Source organism: Chaetodon auriga, chromosome 13 (assembly GCF_051107435.1).
Source record: "Chaetodon auriga isolate fChaAug3 chromosome 13, fChaAug3.hap1, whole genome shotgun sequence".
In the NCBI taxonomy this organism is placed as follows: Eukaryota; Metazoa; Chordata; class Actinopteri; order Chaetodontiformes; family Chaetodontidae; genus Chaetodon; species Chaetodon auriga.
Window position 1 is genome coordinate 3,898,357 of NC_135086.1, and position 23,110 is coordinate 3,921,466.

General features: G+C 42.9%; 1 protein-coding gene across 1 annotated transcript in view; it reads left to right on the forward strand.

Moving 5' to 3' along the window:
* The window catches only part of ramp1 (receptor activity modifying protein 1), a 44,035-nt gene extending 21,183 nt beyond the window's left edge, over positions 1–22,852 (forward strand). The window contains exons 2-3 of the mRNA XM_076747336.1: positions 5,858–5,993; positions 20,804–22,852. Of these exons, the coding sequence (XP_076603451.1) occupies positions 5,858–5,993; positions 20,804–21,059 (392 nt within the window). The 3' untranslated portion in view covers positions 21,060–22,852. The remainder of the gene's footprint in view (positions 1–5,857; positions 5,994–20,803) is intronic.
* The last annotated feature ends 258 nt before the right edge of the window (positions 22,853–23,110 follow it).

The following is a 23,110-nucleotide window of genomic DNA, read 5'->3' on the forward strand; positions in this document are numbered from 1 at the left end:
AAGCCAACAGTTGAGCCAGATTTCTTTATTTGGAATAAGTATGTGCACCTGTCGTGGAACGAGAGAATCCCTCTTTGTGCAGGAGAAATGGCTGCTGAGGTGTGCTGAATATTAACACGGGGGGAGTCTGAAGGGTCACGTCACTGATGGGGGTAGCCAGGCTAGCACTGCTGCTAACCAGCTAAATTACCTGCACGTTTACCGCTGATTGACCGCTGTGGGCTGTGTTAGCTGTTGTTACAGTTATTTTATCGACTTTGTGTTGTTGTTGGAATAGTTTTGATTTTTTGGATAAGATTTTTGAGATGTGCCGTCTTGTCAGTGTTAATAGAGATTCATAATGAAGGGAAACCGTTTGCATGAAGGTGCAGGTGGTCCAGTTCAACAGCATCACGTCTAACTTGCGAAATGATTCAGTGCCATATAAAACGTTTTATTTTCAGAGTCCTCCGTTCAGATTTGGGTATGTTTTCTCAAAAGATGCTCTGTGCTTTGTCTCTTAGTGGCGCTTCACATTGCTGCTTTTAATAATCACAACATGTGAGACTTGCTGGTTTGAACGGCTCGTGGTGTGAATGAACATGTAAGACTCTGTGCAGTCTTCATTAAAACCTCTGCCATTTTTATTTGTCTGACTCTCATCTTGTCCGTCCCGTGTGAGCACCTCACTCCCTGACTGGAGCTGCAGTGCTTATCAGAATGCACAGATTCGATTGGCTGAGTAGCATCAGGTCAGATAATTTACAACGCATGCAACTGGCCTGTGAGTTTCCTGGCCTGCTAAAACAGGGCTGTAAAGGCAATAACAGAAACAGTCTGCAAAACATTGCAGTTGCAAAGCAGTTAGAGGAAATTACATGTCTTAGTCATTTATCATCTGCTGTTATACAGTACTGTATAAATATAATAGGCTTATCTTTACAAACTGGAGATACCTTGTCGTGGGTGAGGTCCAGCCTCAGTATGATTTTAAAACATTTTTAATAATTACCTTATTAGAGATGCTCAAGTTCTTTGGGTAGAAGCTCTGCAACAGTCAGCTGGGGAAATAATTGGACTGGGATTTGGAGTGAAAGTGACAGGGATGTCTCAGGATGGAGACTGGAGATTGGAAATAATCCACGGCTGGGCCAGAGTGGATGAACCCCCCCCTCCTGTGTAGCTCTTTAGTCTCAATATGGTTCCTGTCACAGAGGACCAAACTGTGTGCTGCAGAGGCCACGACTGAAACTTTTCAAAACGCCCTCAATCTACTTCATCAAGGCATCATCGTGCAGTACATTTCAATTTGCGTTTTCCTCTCAGGAGTTTGCATACCCCTGCTGCTGCGTGTATTACTGTGGGACGCTGCCGAGGAACATGTTAGAAATTCACGATAAATACACCGTCTGACTGAACAGATTGTCACAAGGCAGATAAGAGATATTCACTGCTGTTGGTCTCGATCTGCTCTGGTTTGTAATTCAATTATTTCCATTGTAAATTCATCCTTTAACTCAACTGTGGGGAGACTGGAATAAAATGAATTTTTAAGTATTCCCAGCCGCGTCTGTAATTTCCATAATTTGCCCAAAAGCTGCTGAAACACTGATAGAACCTGAGTCAAAGCAACACTGATTTTAACAAGTCATCTTTCCTGATCACATCTGGTTCGGTTTTGATTGTAATGATCTCTTTTGTGCTGCGTTTTCCAGTCTCAAACTCGCACTTGTTTGCCTTAAAGTTGCCGGGACAGGCTGAGCTGCACAGAAACGTCTTGATGAAACGTCGTTCACGCGACACCGTTTGCACTTAGTGATTGAGTCAGTGTTTGAGAATGCAAAAAAAAAACCTCAATCCCACGGAGCTGAGATGTGCTGTGAAGTATCATCCCTTTCCCCTGCCTCATCTATATTTAGACCTTCACTCCAGACTCGTCATTAGCTGCACGTCTGCTGCATCCCTCTCTCTGTAGTCACTTTCAATATGCATGTAGTACCTGAATCTTTCATCCATGTTCCAGCTTGGCCTATTTGCCTTTTCATTTCGTACGAATTCCCTATGTAACGACTTGAGTTTTTAACATCTTGTGCTTGTTTCTGTTTATTTCAGAGCATCTCAACATGTCTCGCGTCGCCTCAGAGGCTTATTTTTGGAAAAGCTCCAGATATGATTACAGTTAATATCTAGCAGTATGGTGGAACTGCGGCAGATCAACAGCTGTCAAACCAGACTTGAAGATAGGAGTGTGTGTACGGGCCTGAATGTTGACTCAGCAAATACGGGCTTTGAGGTGTTCAAGAGGGCAAAGAAGCTGCGTGGGTCAGGACTGTCACAGCTGTAGCGCTAAAGCTAGCATGCACATACACAAACACTCATATCGCCGTGGACACAGACACGAAATGCAAACACATGGTCGCTGCCTCTTTCATCTCCTTGCTCTGACATGTTTTTCTCTGTCAGCATAAACAAATGAAAAGAATCCAAGTAGAGAAATTCTTCCAGTAATGAGAACCTAGCATGCAGATCCCTTTGTCGTACTGTAGGATTAGATTAGTTTCTTTCTGGGGTTTTAGTTTCTAACGCATCTTTGATGATGATGAAGAGCGAGCTAAATATGCTATAAATAGGCGGATAGTCCAGATCCATCTCACACACAGTCAAACATGTACACAACACACCAAAAAGCACATACAGAGCCCCCTAAGCTAGCTGGGCTTGAACACAGTGCATTTTGGGAGATGTCCCACAGAGAGCAGAGAGGAGGCAGCATGTGCCAGGTCAAAGGTCGTCCACTGTCTATTTACAGGAATGCCTCCGACTTTGAATCCACTCTCTTGTTCTTGGATGTTATTTAACCAGACGAGTTGACGAAGAGTGTGTTTGTGTTTCCAGAAGCAGCCTTCATGCCTGGGTCAAGTCAGGCTAAGTCAAGTTTATTTAGCCCAGTGTCACATACTGAACCGTGTCCCAGCAGGCTTCACTCCAAAGCTCCTCCTAGAAATCTCCGGACAAACGTGGAGTCTGGTGAGAGATTCCCCCATCAAAACAGACGGTACTATCCTCAGAGAGTGTTACGACAGGCCGACTTCTGCTGAGGGAAAGCAAATAAGAAAACGTGCAAAGAATGGATGGAGTGAAAGGAGCCCTCTTCTCTGTGCTTTATTTGTAAATCTGAAGGTCAGGGGGAGAGAAGAAGTGGCAGGAAGGCATCAAAAATAGAGCACCTGGAGCACGCTGGGTAACGCCGAGGCGCTACCTGTGCAAACTAAATGAATTTATTATTCAGAGCAGTCACAGTAATCACTCAGAATCAACCGTTGGAGGCACACAGAAGCAGCGGTGTGTGTTCTGTCCGTCTCTTGTTGCGATGGTGTAAAAATGGAATAAGAGTTGAAAGTTCGATTTACATCCACAAAAAGCAAGCAGGCTAAAAAAACAATGTAAGGGACTGTTCTGTCTGTTTCAGTACTGTGGACAGCGCTGCACCTACACACACACACACACACACACACACACACCTTAATTTAGCCATTCCCACTGAACCACTTCACACCACAGACACCCCTTGCTTAGCTGTGGGGCTGCAGCATTAAAGAGGCCACGTTGAGCTCGTTTTCAGGTCCATACTGTACTTCTTGGTGTCAACATCTCACCAAAACCACAATCTCTCCTGAATCCCTGACAAAGCCCAGGTGAAGAAATGCTATATTTAAATCATACTTTTATCATTAAGTGTTAAGTAGTCCTTGAAAATCAGTTGAGATGTACTTGAATATACCTCAATTGTAAACAGCTGCTAAATTGGCACAAATTTTTTGCTTTATTACTATTAAAAGTATTTGTAATACATAAAAGAACATTTGAGTACAACTTATAATACACTTACAATAAAGTTCACTTCTTATTAGTACTTTGAAATACCACTTAAAGTGTTGCAGAATAAGTACTTTAATTTTTAATACATATGAATAGAACTTAAGAAGCAGACTTTTTAATGTCAAACATACTTTAAATCAAGTACAAACAGTAAAAGTGTACGTGTAATGACTTCTGTACTTTAATTTGATTTCTAACACAGTAAATTATACTACTGTTTGACCTGCGAGCGCATTTATTACCAACCACCTGCATGACGCAGGATGCAAATGTCCTCAGGTGTCAAAGTCTGAAATGTAGCTCTGACAAACATCACCTGCGTCCGCGATCACAGCTTCTTTGTTTCCTACCGCAGCATGATCGGAAAAGTCGTTCTGCAGAGACGAGGCTGAGGGAGGAGGAGGAACTGGGACACATCGCAGACAGTGACACATGCAAGCAACCGGACAAGGCGCTTCACATTGAGTGAAAAAGCTCTTTGTCACAGGCTGTTTGGGATGTTTGTGTTTTTCCATTCGGCAGCTGGATTAAAGCGCAGTTTCCACACACACAGGAGCCAGATGCTGTACATCATCTGTCGCTACACTAAACACTTTGGTTTGAAGACTTCCAAATGGGAAGCGTTTGGCTAGGACGCCGCTGCCTTCAGGTATCATTTACTGGCAGCGATGCGGTTATTTAAAAAGTGTGAGAAGATAATGGGCAAAATAAAACTTAAATGGTTAAAATGCAGCAGTGCTCATCATATAGTAAGAAAGTTCAATTAGAAAAGTGGTAGTCGCAAAACCTGACCGAAGCTCGACCATGCAGAGGCAGAGCAGAAAACTCAATAAACTGCTGGAAGTCAGTCACAAACAACCTTTAAAACCTGATTTGCAGAGAAATTCAGTTCCCTCGCTCTTCCTTCCTGTGCTTGGCTTTCACAAACACACTTGATCTCGATCTGTGATTGTTTGATCGGAGTTGTGTCGACATGCAGATAAACCTTTTCATCCTCTCCTCACAGCAGGAGTCGGGCTTTTTGTAGGAAAGTAAACAAGTTATTTGTCTCTATTTTTATCTTTTAACCTCTATTTTGAAGTTTTTTCCCATCTTCAAAATGGATCCTCTCTTATATCTCTGCTCCTATCCCCCCTTCCCCTCTGCACCGTTACATCCATACATAAACACACTCACATGCATTTGCACACGATACAGTTGACATCAGTGATTCTGAATGAGCGAGAAATACCCAAACCGATGCGTCCACGCCTCCACAAAACACTCAGGGGGCTGAGAGAGATGACGAGACGGAGAAAAGTTGTAAGAGATCAAGGAGGAAGCGGCCACAGGAGGGATGAGTAGATGTGTACTGTTTTATAGACGCATACAGATTCCCTGAGACGAGACACAGCTGGTCATAAGGAAATAGTGTTGTGGGAATTAGGGAGGAAAAGAAGAAAAAGAGTTATCGGAGGCAGTGGAAATAAGTAGAGGCTGCAGGGAAACAGGAAGAGGAGAATTAGGAGGAAGTGAGGATGAAGGAGTGTTTTTTTTAATTAATGTGACATCTGCGTGAAAATGTTTCAATATTGTTGATTTACTTCCAGCAACAAAGAAAATGATTGTGTGTTCGTCTCTGTTCTCAGCTGCATTCAGATCTTTTGACCTCGTCTCTTTAGCAGCTCACAGTCTTTGAGTTAATAGTCCAAAGCTTCCTGCTCAGCATGTAAAGCTCTTTAAATATCCACCAAGAATTCCCTTCAACGGTTCCTGTTCAGGGCATCTTCCTCTGTGTTGGTCGTAAGGCAGAGATATTACCCAGCACTGAGATGGCAGATGGTGTTTCTGTGTCATGTCCCACAGATGGGGAAAAAGAGACGACAGCATTTAAGGTCGTAGCTGCTTTCGATCCAAAGTGCTTTCACCCCATCATAACCTTTAAACAGGCTGCTTTCCATTTTTTTAACCATCAGAAAAACCTTCTCGCCACTCATCCACGTTTCTCTTCCCTCGGCAGTGTCTCAGTGCGTGTCTGCCCTCGGGTGTGGACCCCACTACGAGCTGGCCATCGAGGAGTTCTGCCTGGCCAAGTTCAGACTGGACATGCAGGAGCTGGACCAGAAAGACTGGTGTAGCTGGGAGGACACAGTCGAGTGAGTGGGATGAACACGCACACACACAGAGAGAGAGAGCGGCATCCAAAGACAAACAGATTTACATTCACACAAATACGAACGACACACAGTGAGCTTCACATTTTTAAATCTGCACGAGGCTTTGAATCAACAGGCGTAGCACAGTGATCTCCACACACTCTGAAATCAGGTTCATCATCGACGCTCACGCAGTCAAGAAAGTGAAAGATGAGTCCACACCAGGAAGCATTTTCTTAAAAAAAGAAGTCGATTTATTTATTTCTGGCTGGAGGTCTCTACAGTGGTCCGACATTTTGGTCACCTTCCAACAGCTGATTAGATACTGGGTGAGAGACAGCAGAGAAAGAGAGTGACTGGGAAGAATGGAGGGGGGTGAGAGACGGTTAGTGCGGAGGACAAAAGCTCTACGCTTCTGGCATAAACAGAGATCTTTTGTTCGTGTACAAATATTATCTTTGCACTCGCTGTAAAAGACGTCTGGCGCCACAGGTTTTCGAAATTGCTCTTACAAACTGAGTGCCAGTGATTGGCACCGATACAATTCAATAATAGCATAAATACTACCCCCTGCTTGATCTTCAAAATGAATTATGATATCATGCTGCTACCCCGAGGCGCCGCTGAGGGCTCGTTACTCCATCATAACCCCGCTATCAGCAACCTTGGAGGGTACCCCAATTAAGCAAGTCTCCAATAGGTCTGACCCAGTCTCATGAGCAGCATTGTCTCTGTTCTCATGAGAAGTACCAACTGTTGCTGTGCAATCCCTTTGATACAGCGCTGGGCAGGAGCCAACTGCTGTGTCATAGCAGGTGTGGAAAAACCAAGCTGCAGCATTGATTTGGGTAAAGCGGTTCTTCGGCTTTTCAAGGCCTTTAATAGTTTGTCAGCCACGGTTTTGCACCAGTCTAAATATAAATAGTCTGTTATTACTCATAAGTGGAAGCGATCACACACAGACTGCATCCTTTGTGTTTGGGTGAATAATGCAAGGTCATCAGCAGGAGTCTGAACCATACGAGTGCCACACGGCTCTATTCTCGGGCCTCTGTTATTCAGCCTGTACACCTTCCATCTAGATAATACTGGTTCACGCAGCAAGCAACAGCTACTGAAGAACAGGCTGCCAACCTGCCAGAAAACAGTGGAGGAAGTAGTGAAGTTGCTAAACTTATTATACAAATATTTACGTGAATGGGCAAAAAAAATAAAAATGTACCAAAGTTAAAGGCAGGATCTGTAATTCAAGGGTGAAAAACATGGTTTGTTTGCAGCAGTGTGGCTGGTAAATTTAAGTTTAACGAGGAGAGTTTGGTCTTTGGTTGCTGGACAGGATCCGTAAACAAACAGTATCTGAGGAGTAGGGTTTTCTGGCTTGTTGACTGACCTTTTCCCTTCATTTTTTATAAAATCTCCTCACAGAAAATAGAAAAAAAAGCAAAAATGTAAAAAAAAAAAAAGAAAAAGCGGTGAGTGACAGATTGAAATGTCAAAAACAGCTCAGCTGAGGTTAAGGTCAAGTATCAAGGCAGTTGTTCCCCCTTCGAGGAAAAGCTGCATCCTGGCCAAGATGCCACCGGGGATTTCTAATTCAGTTCGAATGACATTCGCCGTCTGTGTACGTGTCTGTGTGTGAGTGTCCTTGCCTCGGATCCCAGAATGCACCTCTTTCCATTACACTTTACAAGCTTTCACACAGAAAAATGGCTCAAGTGTCAAACTGACTTTGCATGGCTGCCTTTGTTGTGCATTCGAACATGTTTGAATTAAACCCATCAAGTCATCTTCTCTGAAAAGGAGAACCACCATGAGCCTTGTGCTCTCTTCCCTGTTCAGCACCACGTTAACGGCTTTTATCGACTGCATCTCGTCCCATTATGGCTGCTTTTATAATATGCAGCATACCCCTGTGTCTCACTGATGCTAATGCAAAGCTATTGCATGTTGATCTGCGCTCTCTCCAGTTCGTGACATCTCTAATACATTTGCACTCCCACAGCCCCTCAACTCATGATACTATTTGTTCTCCTGTCAATATGCTGCAGCATCTACATCAAATCCCAGCATGCAACGAGAAAAGGGTAGAGAAATGCCCTGGAGAGGTCGCCATCCCATTACCCACCACTCAATACAGAGATGTCTCACTCCCATTCAGAAGCAGTGCAGCCGCAGTAAAGCTTAACAGCAGGAAATCACTCCAGTCTTTTGTATTAATGAGTCAATCTGAGATGCAGACAGAAACGATTATTATCTGTTTTAAATTAGACAGAATCCAAATACAAAAAGCATTTCTGGTAGAATTTTTTGGGGAAAGTCTGTTTTGCTTTACCTTTTTCACTGAAGACATTTTGACTTCTCATAGGAGGAAAAGCAAAGGCGTCAATAACGACATTAAACATGGATCTGTTCCCTTCAAGTGTCCTAGTAAGTCAATCAGCCAGCATGCACAATACCAGGACCCTGAAGGTGAAGCAGCCAAATGGAATTCAGCCTTAAATAAATGAATATAAACAGATAAACCTGTGATAATAGATATAAATGTACACTAATCTATGAACCACAACATGTCTGGCCTTCGGGTCAACATGTGTTTTTGTCCATGTTACATTAAAGCTGAGGCATCCCCACCCCTCAGGCCTCCTCCAAACCATTTCCTGAAGGACACACGAACGCTCACTGACTCCCACCACAATCATACCGAACATACTCTGCCATTTTTCTGCAACGAGCCCGCTTTTGCAATCTTCTGTGGAAGACTCCGGTCATGTGCAAGGAGCGCTCGGGGAGTTTTTCCTCATTCAGCCATTAAATCTCTCACAGAACTTTTCATAGCTTTTGGTGCCCTGAAGCTGCTGTGTGCAGTCAGAGTACCACGGACTCCTCAATAACACACATGCCACCTCGGTCACTGAGTGCGCTCGGGTTTAGTACAGGCCTGGAACAGCCACAGATATTGGATTTTATTTGGGATTTTTTTTCTCAGAGGATTTGATTTATTGATTGCTGTCAGGATGTAAAGAGATTTTTTTGCATACCCTACGTTTTAATGTTGTATGTTCATACAGCTTTAAGTGTGGATTTATTTGAAAAGTCTCAACTGCATCTGCAAACTTGTTTGCTGTGATAGAGTACACAGCTCAAATTTTAAGAGTCTGCCAGTTGCTCTTCACATTTATGGAAATGCATGGAAATCAATGGCTGCCTGGAAGGTTGTAAACATGCTTTCAGACATGTGAAGCAGCAGCAAGAGTCATGAAAAATTTGAGAAGCGTCTATGCATTTAGTCACTCCGCTTCAGCTGTGGTGAAACTACTGCGCCGCTCACTACAACGCAGTTGTTTGCATGCAGTGTGCGTGACTGAAAATCACAAACTCCAATATTAGAATACAGCCAGTACATACTAATTCATGTTCAAATGTTTACTGCTGGATTTGAAGCTCAGTGAATCAATAAAGCATGTGCTGTCAGGCTTGTCTAATGACTTCCAGCGGCACTGGCCAGGGAGGTGACACTGCGACACAGATGGCAGTCACCCCATCACCTCTGCAAAGCCTTTAGAAAACCAGTGTTGTCATTTTACCCTGAAAGAAGCAACGGCAGTAATCGGAAAAAAGGAAAAATAGACAACTTCAGTTCTTTGTAGATAGCATCAAAGACAGTGACATTAATGTAAACACTCAGACCTGAAGAAGCAAAGACGAGAAACTGATTTTCTGTATTTTTAATATTCTTACTGTCTCTGCATCGGTACAGGAGGTGGTTGGCACGGTCAGTCTGTGGACACGCCGATCTTTAAATCTCTCATACTGGCTCTGCTCTGACAAACGTGGGGTTTGCTGATAAACCCGCCTGATGCATGAGTTTGATGATGAGTTTAGCTGTACGATAATTCGGAGGAGAATAATTGTTGCAGTTAATCACGTCGGTCTGCGAGCACCCAGGTTTGTACCAGACGCTTAGCAGATGGAAAATATGACAGGTCTGTTGGTGCAGATGGAAGGCAGATGGAAGGACACAGACGTCCAACTGGAGACAGGAATGATAACATGTCACCATCTTGGTTCAATTTGAACTTAATCCAGCATGTTGCTTTTAAAATGAAGGCACTCTGGGTGTGCACCACTCATCTGACACTCTGCAGATCACACAAACAAACAGATACATGAAATAATTAATTTATATGTCATTATGATTATAAATGTGCTGCTAATAAAAAACAGCAGCAGAAAACACAAGTTAATTATTTGTTTGTCCATTATTTCTCAAACCTCACACAGTTCTGCCTTCAGTTATTTGTACATGATATGACTTTATGCTCCTGCTGATGCTGCATGATCGATCACCCTCAGCACAAGACATTTATTTCAGATTAGTCATCAGAGGCAGCGTCATTAGACGAAACAAGGCGAGTTATCGTGAAGGAGCAGGAATCGAAGTGTCGACTGGTCATTTTAAGGCAGATTCAACACACAGCTGCCAACCACACAAGTGGTAACCAGTGGTGGAAGAAGTATTTTCTTTAGTACTAATACCACACTGTGAAAATACTCCAATACAAGTCCTGCATACAGAAGTTTACTTACGTAAAAGTATGTGAGTATTATCAGCAAAGTGCTCACTGTCAGTATATCTGATGTTTTTGGATTGTATATGCTGCGTTTTATTGCTATAGATATTTAAAGTTCAGCTAATTTTAAGTACTTTATATACTGCTGGGTAATTTAATCTACAATGCATCATGTTCTCTAACATCATCATATATTTGTTGGTCCTGAGAAAACCGCGGATCTCTAAAAACTTTGACTTTTCATGGCCTCAGAAAAACAGCCTGTTTTCAGCTTTGTGATAATTCTTTTTTCCAGATAATCCAAAAGGCTTTTTAAACAGTTTATTTATCTGAAGAAGTCAGAGAATTATCTCAAACCATAAAGGAACACTTCAGCCTTCAGTACATCAGAAAAACTCCAAATCACAGTATTTACCTCTGAGATGTAGTGAAGTAGAAGTATAAAGCTGCATAAAATGGAAATACTCAAATACAGTACCTTGAGTAAATGTACTCAGTCCACCACTGGTGCTGGCTTAACTCTAAATCTTTATTCCGCTCTCCATCGTGCTTTTCCCCTCACTCAGCCGTTCAATCCCTCACTGAAGTTTTCATAGCTTCTTCATAACTGCTGCGTGAGGTCAGAGCGTCACAGACGGCTCAATAACACACAAAACCCTCAAGTCTCTGCAGGCGTCAGGAGGACGTGCACACATCCAGTCTGCGCTGCTGGTCCGTAAAGGCTCCTCAAAGACAGTGAACGCACCGTAGACATTTCACGTTACACAAACTCTTCAGTGAGAAAATGGATTTCATACAAACAAATTTAGCTGAAAAGAAAAAACTGGTAAGATAAGAACTGCTGGAGAGAAAATAGAGACTGATAAAGGATTCGGTGCTCTGTCATGTCCAATTACTCAGCGCCAACGGCGTCTCTGAACAAAGACAGTAACAATTTAATTGCTTCAAGCCGATGGGCGCGACTCCAATTATTAAGTGTCTGAGACTTCACAGCGATCTTTTCTGCAGCCGTCGTAACAGAAGAAGGCCCTGTGGCAAACAACTGCAGCAACAATCTGTCTTTTAATCCATTGACCACAGTGATTATGAAAATATTCAATCATAGTTGTTTCATAAGAGCATTAGCAGAGCATCTTTATTCACCGCTCTGTGCAGCCCGAAATCATGTCAAAGTATGCTGAATTTGTTCAGAAGGCTGTTTGAGAAGAATTAGAAATAATCCTTCATCCTTTCAGCCTCTGAGTGTGCAGGCGGAACAGAAACGTGACGTAAATCAACTGATAGCTGCAGCTCTGATAACGTGTTCAATGAGGCAAGGTGTAACACAAGACGTGTGTCCACACCTGGAGATAACAGACACACATTAAAGTCAATGTGGGCTGCAGCTCAAAGTCTGGGGTTCCTTTCATATTGTGTCTCCGGCTGCTGTGAAGAGTTTTTCTGCCTCTATATGAAGACACAGCAGCTGTACGGATGGGCAAAAAAAATGTAAAAGATTTCTTTCTTCTGGGTGATATTTGTGTCATGTGATTTATGAAGTGGGTCTGCACGCTTTATTATATTTCAATTTTCAATTTTTGGCCAATTTTATGTTCTGACAATGCTGTGGTTAGAGTCTGGTTTGGTTGCTTGAAGTCAGGATAAGAGTATGTTTCGGCTTGAAGTTCCTGGTTTTCTCGCCACAAACGCAGATAAAGTAGTAGTCTGCTGCCCGGCGGTCTTTCGCCCAGCATAATCCCCATGATGTTACAACCACTTGGTCCGGAACGGTGGAGTAGCTAATGTTAGCTAACGTTAGCTAATTTTAGATGGATATTATGTTCCTGACTGTGCCAGTTTGCTGCCTCTATGACTCTTTCTACATATGCTGCTGTCTAACTGTGCTCTTGCAAAGCTTTAAGATGCAGTTCTACAGAAGCGACGTTAAACTACAGCAGCATCCCGATAAACTGAGAGCTGTCTGCAAACAGACTGAACTCAACCTGAACACTTTTTCTGTTTGAGGTATGAGAGAAATAAATATGGAAGAGTGGAGCTCTGCAGCAACACTAATCAGCACTTGATGAAAAAAAAAAAAAAAAGAAGTTTAGCTGCCCTCCGTCTCTTTCTCAAAACTTCAGCATCAACAACTTGAGATAATCTGCTGCGTGTGAATATGTATGAGGTCTGTAACGCTGCTTCAGTCTATCCATCTGCCAACCTGAGGAGCGCTCGACCCCGCAGGCTGCGCCGCCTCATCCGTCCGCTCTGTCTGTGGGTTAGTCGGTTAATCGTGGAACATTATTACTGCGTTCAGCATGGCAGTGGCTTAACGAGGCCTCCAACACACACACACACACACACACACACAACTCCTCCTGCATTATGCATCGTTCATAAACACTGCAAAAACAACTTTCTTTAATTTTAGCTTTCATTTGCTTCGTAAACAAACCAATTAGACACAGATTCTCGGAGGAGAAGATATTTTCTAGCGTAAAAAAAATTTTCTTCTGCTTATTAATATATGAACCTGATGTAGAGTCCTCGTTAAAAGTCTTAATTAATGCGCTTTTCTCCTTTCCTATACTGTGTGAATGCTCAGAAAAGCAGCTGGTGACTGGTGTGACGTTAACTCCGGATCAGAACGCAGTAGAATAGTTTTCCCAATAACTCCAAACACAGATATTATGCTGTGATTAATCCTAATTAAGGTCTAATTCTCTTCCTTCGCCCTCGTCTCTGTTTTTCTTACTGCCGGCTCTTTGTGTAAAAATAGCTGCGTTTCTTGGTTTTGTAAGAGCTTTTCTTTTTTCTGTGTGATTGTTGAGGGTATTTTGGTCAGTCAGTCATGCATGCCTGTCAGCCGTCTGTAATAATTTAAAAACCCTTTTGTGAGTGAGCTCAAATCAGGTTACGTGCGAACCCAGGCCAGAAAAATCCAGTGAGCTCAATAGTGTGGAAAGCTAATTGAAGTTCCCTTTCCGTGGACCTCTGTGATTAAACGGCTGATTAGTCGGTGATTAGAAATGGATTGCCGTATGTTTTTACAGCTCTAATGACTGGACGACATCCAGCGATGCCTGGATCGTCGGGCGACTGCAGCCGTTACGCAATGCACGTTTAATAGCATTAGGATTTGAAGATTTGCCCCCGTTAGGGCGGTTTTTCATTTGCATTAGAGTTTGATAAAAGCAGTCGCTCGTTTTTGAGGATCATCAAACTGTCTGGGAGACATTTCCTTCCACATTCACACTCCTCAGCTGCTGCTCGAGAGGAGAAAACATTTGTTCTCGTTCGTTCCGGGGAACAAACACATCACCTCCTTTTCTATTCCTGCGCAGCTCCAACTCTTTACATAATCCCCCTTATATATCCTCCTCCTCCTGTATCACTGGATATTAGTATTAATACACTGCCATCTGCACACGTCCACTGCTTTGATTTGGAACTGAGTACATACCACAGCCCTGGGAAAAACATACAAAAGGTGTTTCCCTGCTCTAATTGAGCCGTCTCCTTGTTCTGAGCCTCTGCATCAGTACAGCAAACATTGACTCTGATGACTCACTGGTCCCACTGGGCTTCAGATGGAGCAGGAAAGGAATTCCGGATGTGTTTTCCCAGAACTGTTTTTCCCCCTGCATTCTGCACCATTACCTCTCACCTTCCCTCCCTCTCTGTGTCCCTTTGTGCTGACACCCATCGTTTGCAACGATGCGTTATCTTTCTCACATAGAAATGTTCACAGGTTTCAGGCTTTTTTCCACTGCAGTCTTCTTTTTATTTCCTGACAAATTCAGATCCAACCACTGTGCTCGTAATAAAGAGCAACAGCGCTGTGGGTACTTTTAATGGCCTGAGTTTTGCCTCGCAGGCACTTAAAGGCAGCTCCATCGCTCCCTCACTGCAAGCTTTTGGGTAAATTATATGAAGATGTATGTGACAATGTGTTATTACAATATATTCTGAAAAATGTGGTAGAATTAAACTCAAAGACAGTTAAGAAAAGTGCTCTTGATATAATTACAGACTTCCTTCTGCGATAATAGTTACAAGTAAAGACTTTTTAACAGCGATCTTTTGTGAAGGCTTTTTGTCAGCTGGAGTTGAACACAGCTGACTTTTAATGAGCTGCTGCCTCAGAAAATCAGTAGATCTGGCCCTAATTGTCAGTGAGGTTAGTCAATTAACACAGGTTTTAATCATATTTTTAAACTGCACAATGATCAGTTTTGCAAAAATAATTTCAATATACAGCACCTTCTTTTCTTTCCCATGAAGAGGAAGCTCCTTAAAGGCGTCTGTCCGTGGTGCTGAAGATGATGTTGAATACTCGAGGTAACTCTGCATATTTAACTGTCTCTTAGTTGTGCACATGCACACGATAAACAAAACAGGGATCCACTCATAGAAGAACAGTGGAGGTCTAAGACTCCTCAGGAAACCTTTAATGTGCAGTAAACAGTGTGCTCCAGCTGTATGTAAGCATGTGGCAGACGTCTTCTGCTGAGTCAGTGTGTGTGTCCTGGTCCAACAGGGACGTTTCAGTACAGACAGAACAAACATTTGTACACACCTGTGGATAAACTGTATAAACACGGTCACAGAAGCCAATTAATTCCCCGGCATAAACACACACAAAGCACTCCAGCACACACACACAAACACACACGCGTACAGTAGACATGCAGGTATTAACAAGCACACACGTGCCAACAACAAACGTCAACACACACCAAGCCCACCGTCTGCTCACATCGTGACGTCGACTGATTCGAAACAGCGACGGAGAAAAGAGGAGTGAGAACAAATATGTGCAAAAATAACTCTGTGTGTGTGTGTGTGTGTGTGTGTGTGTGTGTGTGTGTGTGTGTGTGTGTGTTTTGGGGGCCAGAAAGAAGAAACGACTACACAACTCGAAAAAAAACATCTTTCAAACTTTGCAAATATTTTATCATTTTTGCTGTCATGTACAAAAGAGAAAGGGTTGCGCACACACACACACACACACACACACACACACACACACACACACACACACACAGATTCATTTCCTGGAGACTTATCATGACCATAATCCAACTCTTCTCTCTAAAATGATTTACCTTATTGGGACTTCTGTCCCCACAAGGAAGGAAAGTCCAGATCTGTGTCTCCACATCATAAGAAATACACACGCAGACACACGCAGACACACGCATGCACACACACACACACACACACACACACACACACGCACACACACACACACGCACACACACTCGTGCAGAAACTCGGATCTTAAATCTCCCCCAGAGGAAAAGGGATGCAGGAGGTGAGCAGAATAACAGAGTAGAGAGAAAAAGAACATTTGTGTGATGTTCTCAGCGGTGACAGTTTGGCCTGTTTTCTTTGGCTTTCTTTGCTCTCACAGGGAGGAATCTCTCCCTCTCCGCTCTGACGTGATCTCTGCAAGCAGTCGTGACAGAAACTTTCTCAACATTAACTGCAAACGATGAAGAGGAGCTTTTCTAATGAGATTCAGCTCAAGGTGGTGAAGCACAGTTCAGCATCACGAGGCTGAAGAGATGTACCGAGGCACCGGGTCACGTTCAGAAATAGAGAAATGGAGCTAAATGAGCGCAGATGTGTATTCTGTGTGTAATATGACAATGCCGTTTAATCTTCAATAGGTTTTTCTCTGTAGGTTTCATCTGTTTCTTAGCTTCTGCTGCGATTCTTTCTTGCTTCATGACCCATTTTCCTTCTCCAGGGGATCTCTCGCTTTTCTTATCAGATGTTCTCAGAGTGAACGGAAGTACGACGACAGTATCGCTGCTGATTGAGAGCTTTGTATCCTCTCTGCACTATATTTAGTTATTCTATATTTAGGGATGTTTCATGTGGTCTTTGAACAGACTTAACTCGCGGTTCAACCCTGATTCAAAACCAGTTTGGGCGCTCTGTAAAACACAACTAAAACAGAATGGGATCATGCCATGGGAATCCTTTTGACAATATATTCAATGTTTAAGCTCATCAGCTTCATTTTATCTGTTTTTTGTGAATTTGATGCAGCAACACATTTCAAACAAGTTGGGACAGGAGCAACTAAAGACTGGGAAAGATGTGGAACGCTCCAAAAACACCTGTTTGGATCATTCCACAGGTAAACAGGCTCATTGGTAACAGGTGAGAGGATCATGGTTGGGTATGAAAGGAGCATCCTGGGAAGGCTCAGTCGTTCACAAGCCAGGATGGAGCGAGGTTCACCACTTTGTGAACACATGATTGGATGAAGGATGTTACTACATGGGCTCAGGAACACTTTGGAAAACTACTGTAAGTAAACCAGCTATGAAAACTTCCGATTGGTCTGTTCTTCATACGGTGGAACAAGATTAAAAGAGTGAAGATCAGCATTAGGCCTAATTATCATTATGCTTAATTTCCAAATTAAATGACGCTCCTTCCACCTGACAGAAAAGAGGATGCAGCTCTTTATTTTCTATATTACTCTCACGAATACATTCACTGTGCTTTCCTGCAATTAAGTGTTAATACTATTGGTTTCTAAAAACAGAACCAACTTGTTAATATCTTCTTTCATTTTCTTACATATGTCTCATATGAGACACTGAGGATTGTGGTGCAGTGTTTCTTGGGGACAGCACCCACTGATGCATCCAATATCTTTTACTGGGATTAAACTAAAAAACAGCCCTTTGTTAAAAAAAAAATTGCAGGCAGCTGCATAGGTGGGGCAGGAAGTCCAGTCTGAGTAATGGATCCATCAGTTTCAAGGCTTATTAGATGCATAAACACATCACGGTACACTCTGAGATATTAGAGCTCTGAAAGGCTGTCACAGCAGCTGTTATTATTACCTCCACCAAGGAGGTTACGTTTTCAGTTCTGTTTGTCAGCAGGATTACAGAAATAAATTTAGGAGCGGATCCAAATCACGAGGCGGATACACAAATTACTTTTCACTTCTGTTAACATTGCCAGATAGGGCATTTTGGCCCAGGTGGAATAAAAGCCATACATCTTAAAATCGAGTAGATTGTAGGGAAGATCAATAATGACAAAACAGCAAATTCTAGAAATACAATGACTCCACATCACAGGCACCAGTGATCCTCTGGGACAGCCGACTCACGAAGTTGCTCAAACTTTCTACAGAAAGCAGCCGTTGCGGAGCGCTCGGTGGAGGTTTCATTATAGGAAAGCTTTTTCTCAAATGAAGGAGTGGCTATGGAAAACGTCCAAATGTGACTCCATCAGAGATATTAAGGAAAAATGTTCCAACTTTACGCTTCATCAGAACAAGCCAGTGAAGTTTTGACTGATTTCATATTGCACACTGCATCTCCCACACACTTGTTGGGATTAAAAAAAAAAAAAAAAAAACAGCTGTGAAAACACTTGACGTGAGGGTGGGCACGCAGTCACGCACAGTCTTAACCATGCTCACACTTTCACCGCCGTTTACAATCTGACAAAAAAAAAAAAAAGTGCACTCACAACAGCAGAAAACGTAAGCTGTTCAGAACCCAAACAGACAGCTCGATATACTTTAAATCTTGTTTGTGTGTAGTCATTTCCATAAAAGTCCTGAAGGGGTGAAATAAAGTTTGCAAAGGATGCGGCGTCGCATTCAGAGGATTCGACTTGTGGCCGGCTAAAGGGATACTGCATGAGCTGATTTCCCTCCCAAGGATCATCAACTTGGGTTTAGAGAAGGCTTTAACCTTCATTAGCATACACAAAAGGCTTCTGCAGAAGACCAGCGAATGATTATCAGGAGATCTAAAGTGGTTTTAAATGGGTGCCAGAGCAAGATGCTCTGTTACTGTTTAGAGTAGCAAACCTTCCGTGAAGCAGCACCATTTCTTTGTACAAATAAGATGAGCTGTCTGTGTAAACCTTCCTCCGCTGTCCCGAGGTTTAGACTGAGATGGCAAATCCAGTCTGGAATAGGCAATTCGGGCAACGGCACTCGTATGAGCAGACGAGTTGGAGAATGATTGTGCAAATATAAGCATCCAGCATCCAATGGGATGAGGGTGTCTGGCTTTCTGAGAAACCGTAATACTTTGGCCTTTGTCATTCCCAGTGATGTAATCAAAAGAGTCTCAAAAATTCACATTTTCTCTGCTCTGAATGGAAAACAAATCAAATCAAAGCAGTAACCCTCCGATCACTCCGCAGTTGGTGCTGTTTGTTGATTCCCACCGAGAAAACAACAAATAAGACTGTATTAATGAGCGTCCACCACTGAGCTGACTGAAACCAGCTTCTCTTGAAAGCTGCATGACACTGTAAAAGAGGAACAGTCAGCTCTGCGTCTCGGTGCCGTCACCACTGACACCTCTAATCCTCAACGTGCCCTCCTTTAGTATACAGATAAATCAGAGTATCTGTGGTAATAGTATCGGTCACGGCACTCAGCGTTAGGATAAAGATGAGCTCTGGATGCCAGCATGAGAGACAGAAGTGGTGAAGAAAAGGCATAAAATGAAAATTAAATTTCCACACTCCTTCTGACTGCCCTCCAATTCTGTCTTTCTTATTAATTGGGAAAAAATGGATAAATACATCATGGGCAACAGGTGCACGCTCCTTCTGCCTGTGAAACACTGCACAAAGGCAAAGTTTACGTCAGTTTAACCAACACCGCGTGTAACTGTCCTGGCTTTACATCACAGTTTAATAAGGCTGCATGATCAAAAGGAAATTACCAAGAGAAATGACTTGGTGGATTATATTCAGCAGCGCGCACACACACACACACACACACACGCTCTGTCTCAAAGAAGTTGCACGCTGTCAGGTTGAATTTGACGCTGACCGTCGCTGCATGAGGTGAAATACTAAACAACTACATAAACTACTACATCTCTTTGTGAGCGCCGCCTCTGCCTCAACTCTGCTGCGACGTCTTTCAGTCGATGACTCACAAACATCCTCAGAAACCTCAGTTCTCATCAGACCGGCAGCAGGACCAGAATTCTCTTTTCCTCTTTCCACGACTGATTTGTAAGACTTCAAGGATAAAGCCGAGGAAGGAAGTACACCCCCGGACGGAGTGAACCTGCCACCCGAAGCAACCACAGTCCTCTGTGCAGCTGGTCCCGTGCCAAGAAGCCCTGAGCTGTTTACATCTTCAGTTCTTCCACAAAGAAGGACTTCGCATGGGGTCCATCATCAAGAGCTGGTGGAATATTAGCAAGTGTTTCCAGTAGCAGCATAAAAAGCTCTGATTAATCCACTGCACACTACGATCAAAGTTAGCGACTAGTCGGTGAACATCTTTGCGCATTTAGCCACTAAAGATGCCTCCCTCAAGGAATTAGTGGAGACCAAAACGGAGCTAAAAGAAGAGTGAATACTGGACTTCAATTATTAAGGTGGACAGAAACACAAGTGTATGAGTAGCTGTTTTCTTAATACATTAGTTAAAACAGTCAGTCAGTCAACTCCCTGTAAGTGTGCGTGTGGTCTCTGAGCGTGTACTGCTGCTTGAACTATGAGTGCTATGATGTATCTGACCTTAATTTGTGCAGCTGCAGTGTCCTCTGTGTGTCAGTAATAATCATGGGTCATTACCTCAATTATGGCCCGGTGAACTCCTCAGATCGACTCACCGTGGAGGAGCAACACACACACATACACACACGCATAGACTGGGTCTAAACAATAGACTATTAGTACAAGACTCTTCCCTCTCGCTGTTTTTTTCTTGAGGCTCTCTCACGGTGAAGGACAAGTGTTTTGTGTCTGAGCCATCTGGACAGTCTGGTAGCTCCTAGTTACATCTTACTCCAACAACTATTTCCAAGCTCATGCTTAAATTCTTTGTTTTCGTTTTACTGATACTGAAATTAATGTAGCCTATTTGGTTTTCTTAAATTGAGAATACAGTTTGCAGCAGTGACGCAAGCAAACCATATACAGTATATACATCCATTTATATGTATATAGCATTTGTGCATCTGTATTGTTTAATTTGACACATCCTTTTTATTATTACACATGATTTATGCTGGAGAAATTAATTAAAAATATTTAGAAATTTTCTTACTGTTATATAAAGAGAAAACCTTAAATCTTTACACGTATGTTGTCGTTTTTATTAGAAAGGAACCACTGTTTAAAAAACCTGACTTGCTGCTGGTGTCTGCATATGTGCCGTGGTGGTTAGCAAACGGCCAGTCGGTTCTTTTCCTCGCTGTCTAACTGTCAGTCCTTTTCTTTTGTGCCACTGACATGCAGGTTCTACGGCGAACTGACCAACTGCACATACCTGGTGGCCCTGAAGATGGAGTGCTTCTGGCCCAACAGGCTGGTGGACGAGTTCTTCATCGGGGTCCACAAGTACTACTTCCACGACTGCTCGATGTCGGGACGGCTTCTCAGGGACCCGCCCAACCGCATCCTGGGTCCCTTCATTGTAGTGCCAATCCTGGTCACCCTCCTCATGACGGCATTGGTGGTGTGGAGAAGCAAACGCAGTGAGGGGATTGTGTAGTGAAGGGAAGCAGAGGGGCAGGGTCACATGACTCAAGACAAGAGGTACTTTTTGGCCCTAAGGTTGCGTCAAATTCACCCTCAGTGACCAAAGGATCTCTTTTCCTGAGTGTTTGGGACAAGGGTTTCAACGGGACCAGAATCACATTAGAATTGGCCTTGAAGAGGAGCTGAACGAGACAAACTTAAAACCTGCTTCAGTGATGCCTGAATGCACAACAATGTGAAACCTTTACAGCTCACGTCTATTGTTCCACCAACATGGACTGAAATCTTTTATGTGGTTTACAGAGGAAAGAGAACTGCTCACCTGAATCCAACGTCGACCGGGATGACTAGTGGAAAGACACTGTAAATATTAAAAAATCACTTCACTGAGAGAAACTGCTTCAAAGAGTTTTGAATGTGATGATATTGCGACTACAAATACAAAAATTTGGCATCTATTTTTAGAGACCACACAAATAACCACTACCTACTACAGCAAGCAGCAACACAGGAATGAAAAGCAGTGTTGAATTTTTCCAGGAGGCCTGTTTTACACAATGGCTAAGATACAAAGGACAATTCCTCCAACCTGTCAGGGAACCCAGGTATATCAGATTTTATGTGTATATACTTACCCTGTAACTATATACAGGACACAGTGAGATTAATCAGTCGGTTGATTGTCAGAATGTCAAGACAACAAGTTCGCTAAATTAATTTCTCTCAGATGCCTGATTTTAACTGATGTGTATTATATTTTAAATATATACTCTGAATCAAGCTGGCTCATGGTCACACTGTCAAGCTCTGGTGGGAGTACAATGTGCCTGGTTTCAGTTTTCATTCCCTTCCCTCTGCTCGTATCAGACACCTCGGCCTCAGGTCCTCAACACCTTGGCATACCTAGAGCTCAGTCGCCCATCTGAATGGGAACCAGCAGGAAAAATGGCGGAGATAATGATGTCACAGGCTAAAGATTGGCAGCACAGGGGACTGAAAGACAGCACATCACAGAGATGAAGGTCACTGCGCAGGAAGGTCAAGGCCCCAATTTGGACGGGCTGTGATGGTGTTATGTTTGCAGCCTCCATCCTCCGTCACCAAGGAAACTAAAACGAAGAAATGCCAGAGGACACACAGGTGTTGCAAGTGAGGACTTTGAGGGCCAACACGCACAGGCAGAAGTTTGAAGAATGCGGACAGTTAATTAACCAAAAATCCTTACATTGTCTATGGTTTTAATCCCTCAAACACGATGTCCATGCTGTTTACCGTACAGAAAGACATCATACCAACAATTACCACATTGATTGCATCCAATTGAGGCAGTACCATGAAAATGTGGAAGGAAAAAGAACAAAGAATAAAAAATTGACAGCGGAAAAATCACAAGCTGAACTGCAGAGAGAACATAAAGCAACGGATTAGCCAACACACACCTCTGCCGTAGCCTCAAGCACAGTTTGTGTACCGTGGACCTTAGGTTTCTATTGATTTATGATCTCCCAGTGTGGTAGAGTGCGCTGTGTGAACTGCTTCCTCATTGATATTTTTGAATGCTCTCTTTCCTTTATAGATTCATTGACCTGTACCCTGCCTGTCAGCACAACACACTTTAAAACACGCCCACACTTCCCCAACATGATCTTACTTTGTGCTCTGTGCCAAAAGCTCGAGGAAAACAGAGGGAAACGTTTGCTATGAAGTGTATAATTTTCTGTTGGAGCGACTTAAAATGACTGAATTTTGAAATCTGTGATCATGAAGAAAAGTTAAATAAAAAATCTGATTGATGTGTCCGATACACTGAGGACTGGCATGTTTCTCATGAGTCAGAGAGATGGTACAAAAGTGTCATATATGAACGGTGAATCCTGCATTAATGTCCGCATGGCTCAGTGCCCGACACTGAGTCATAATGAATGCACTGGGTTCAAGCCCCCGCATCATTTGCTGAAGTGCAAAATATATGAAAATGAAAAACTATATTTAGAAAGTGTAAATAAAACAAAGGCCTCTTGTTTCTACATCACAAAGCTTCATACCCCGAGGAATTATCGGTGT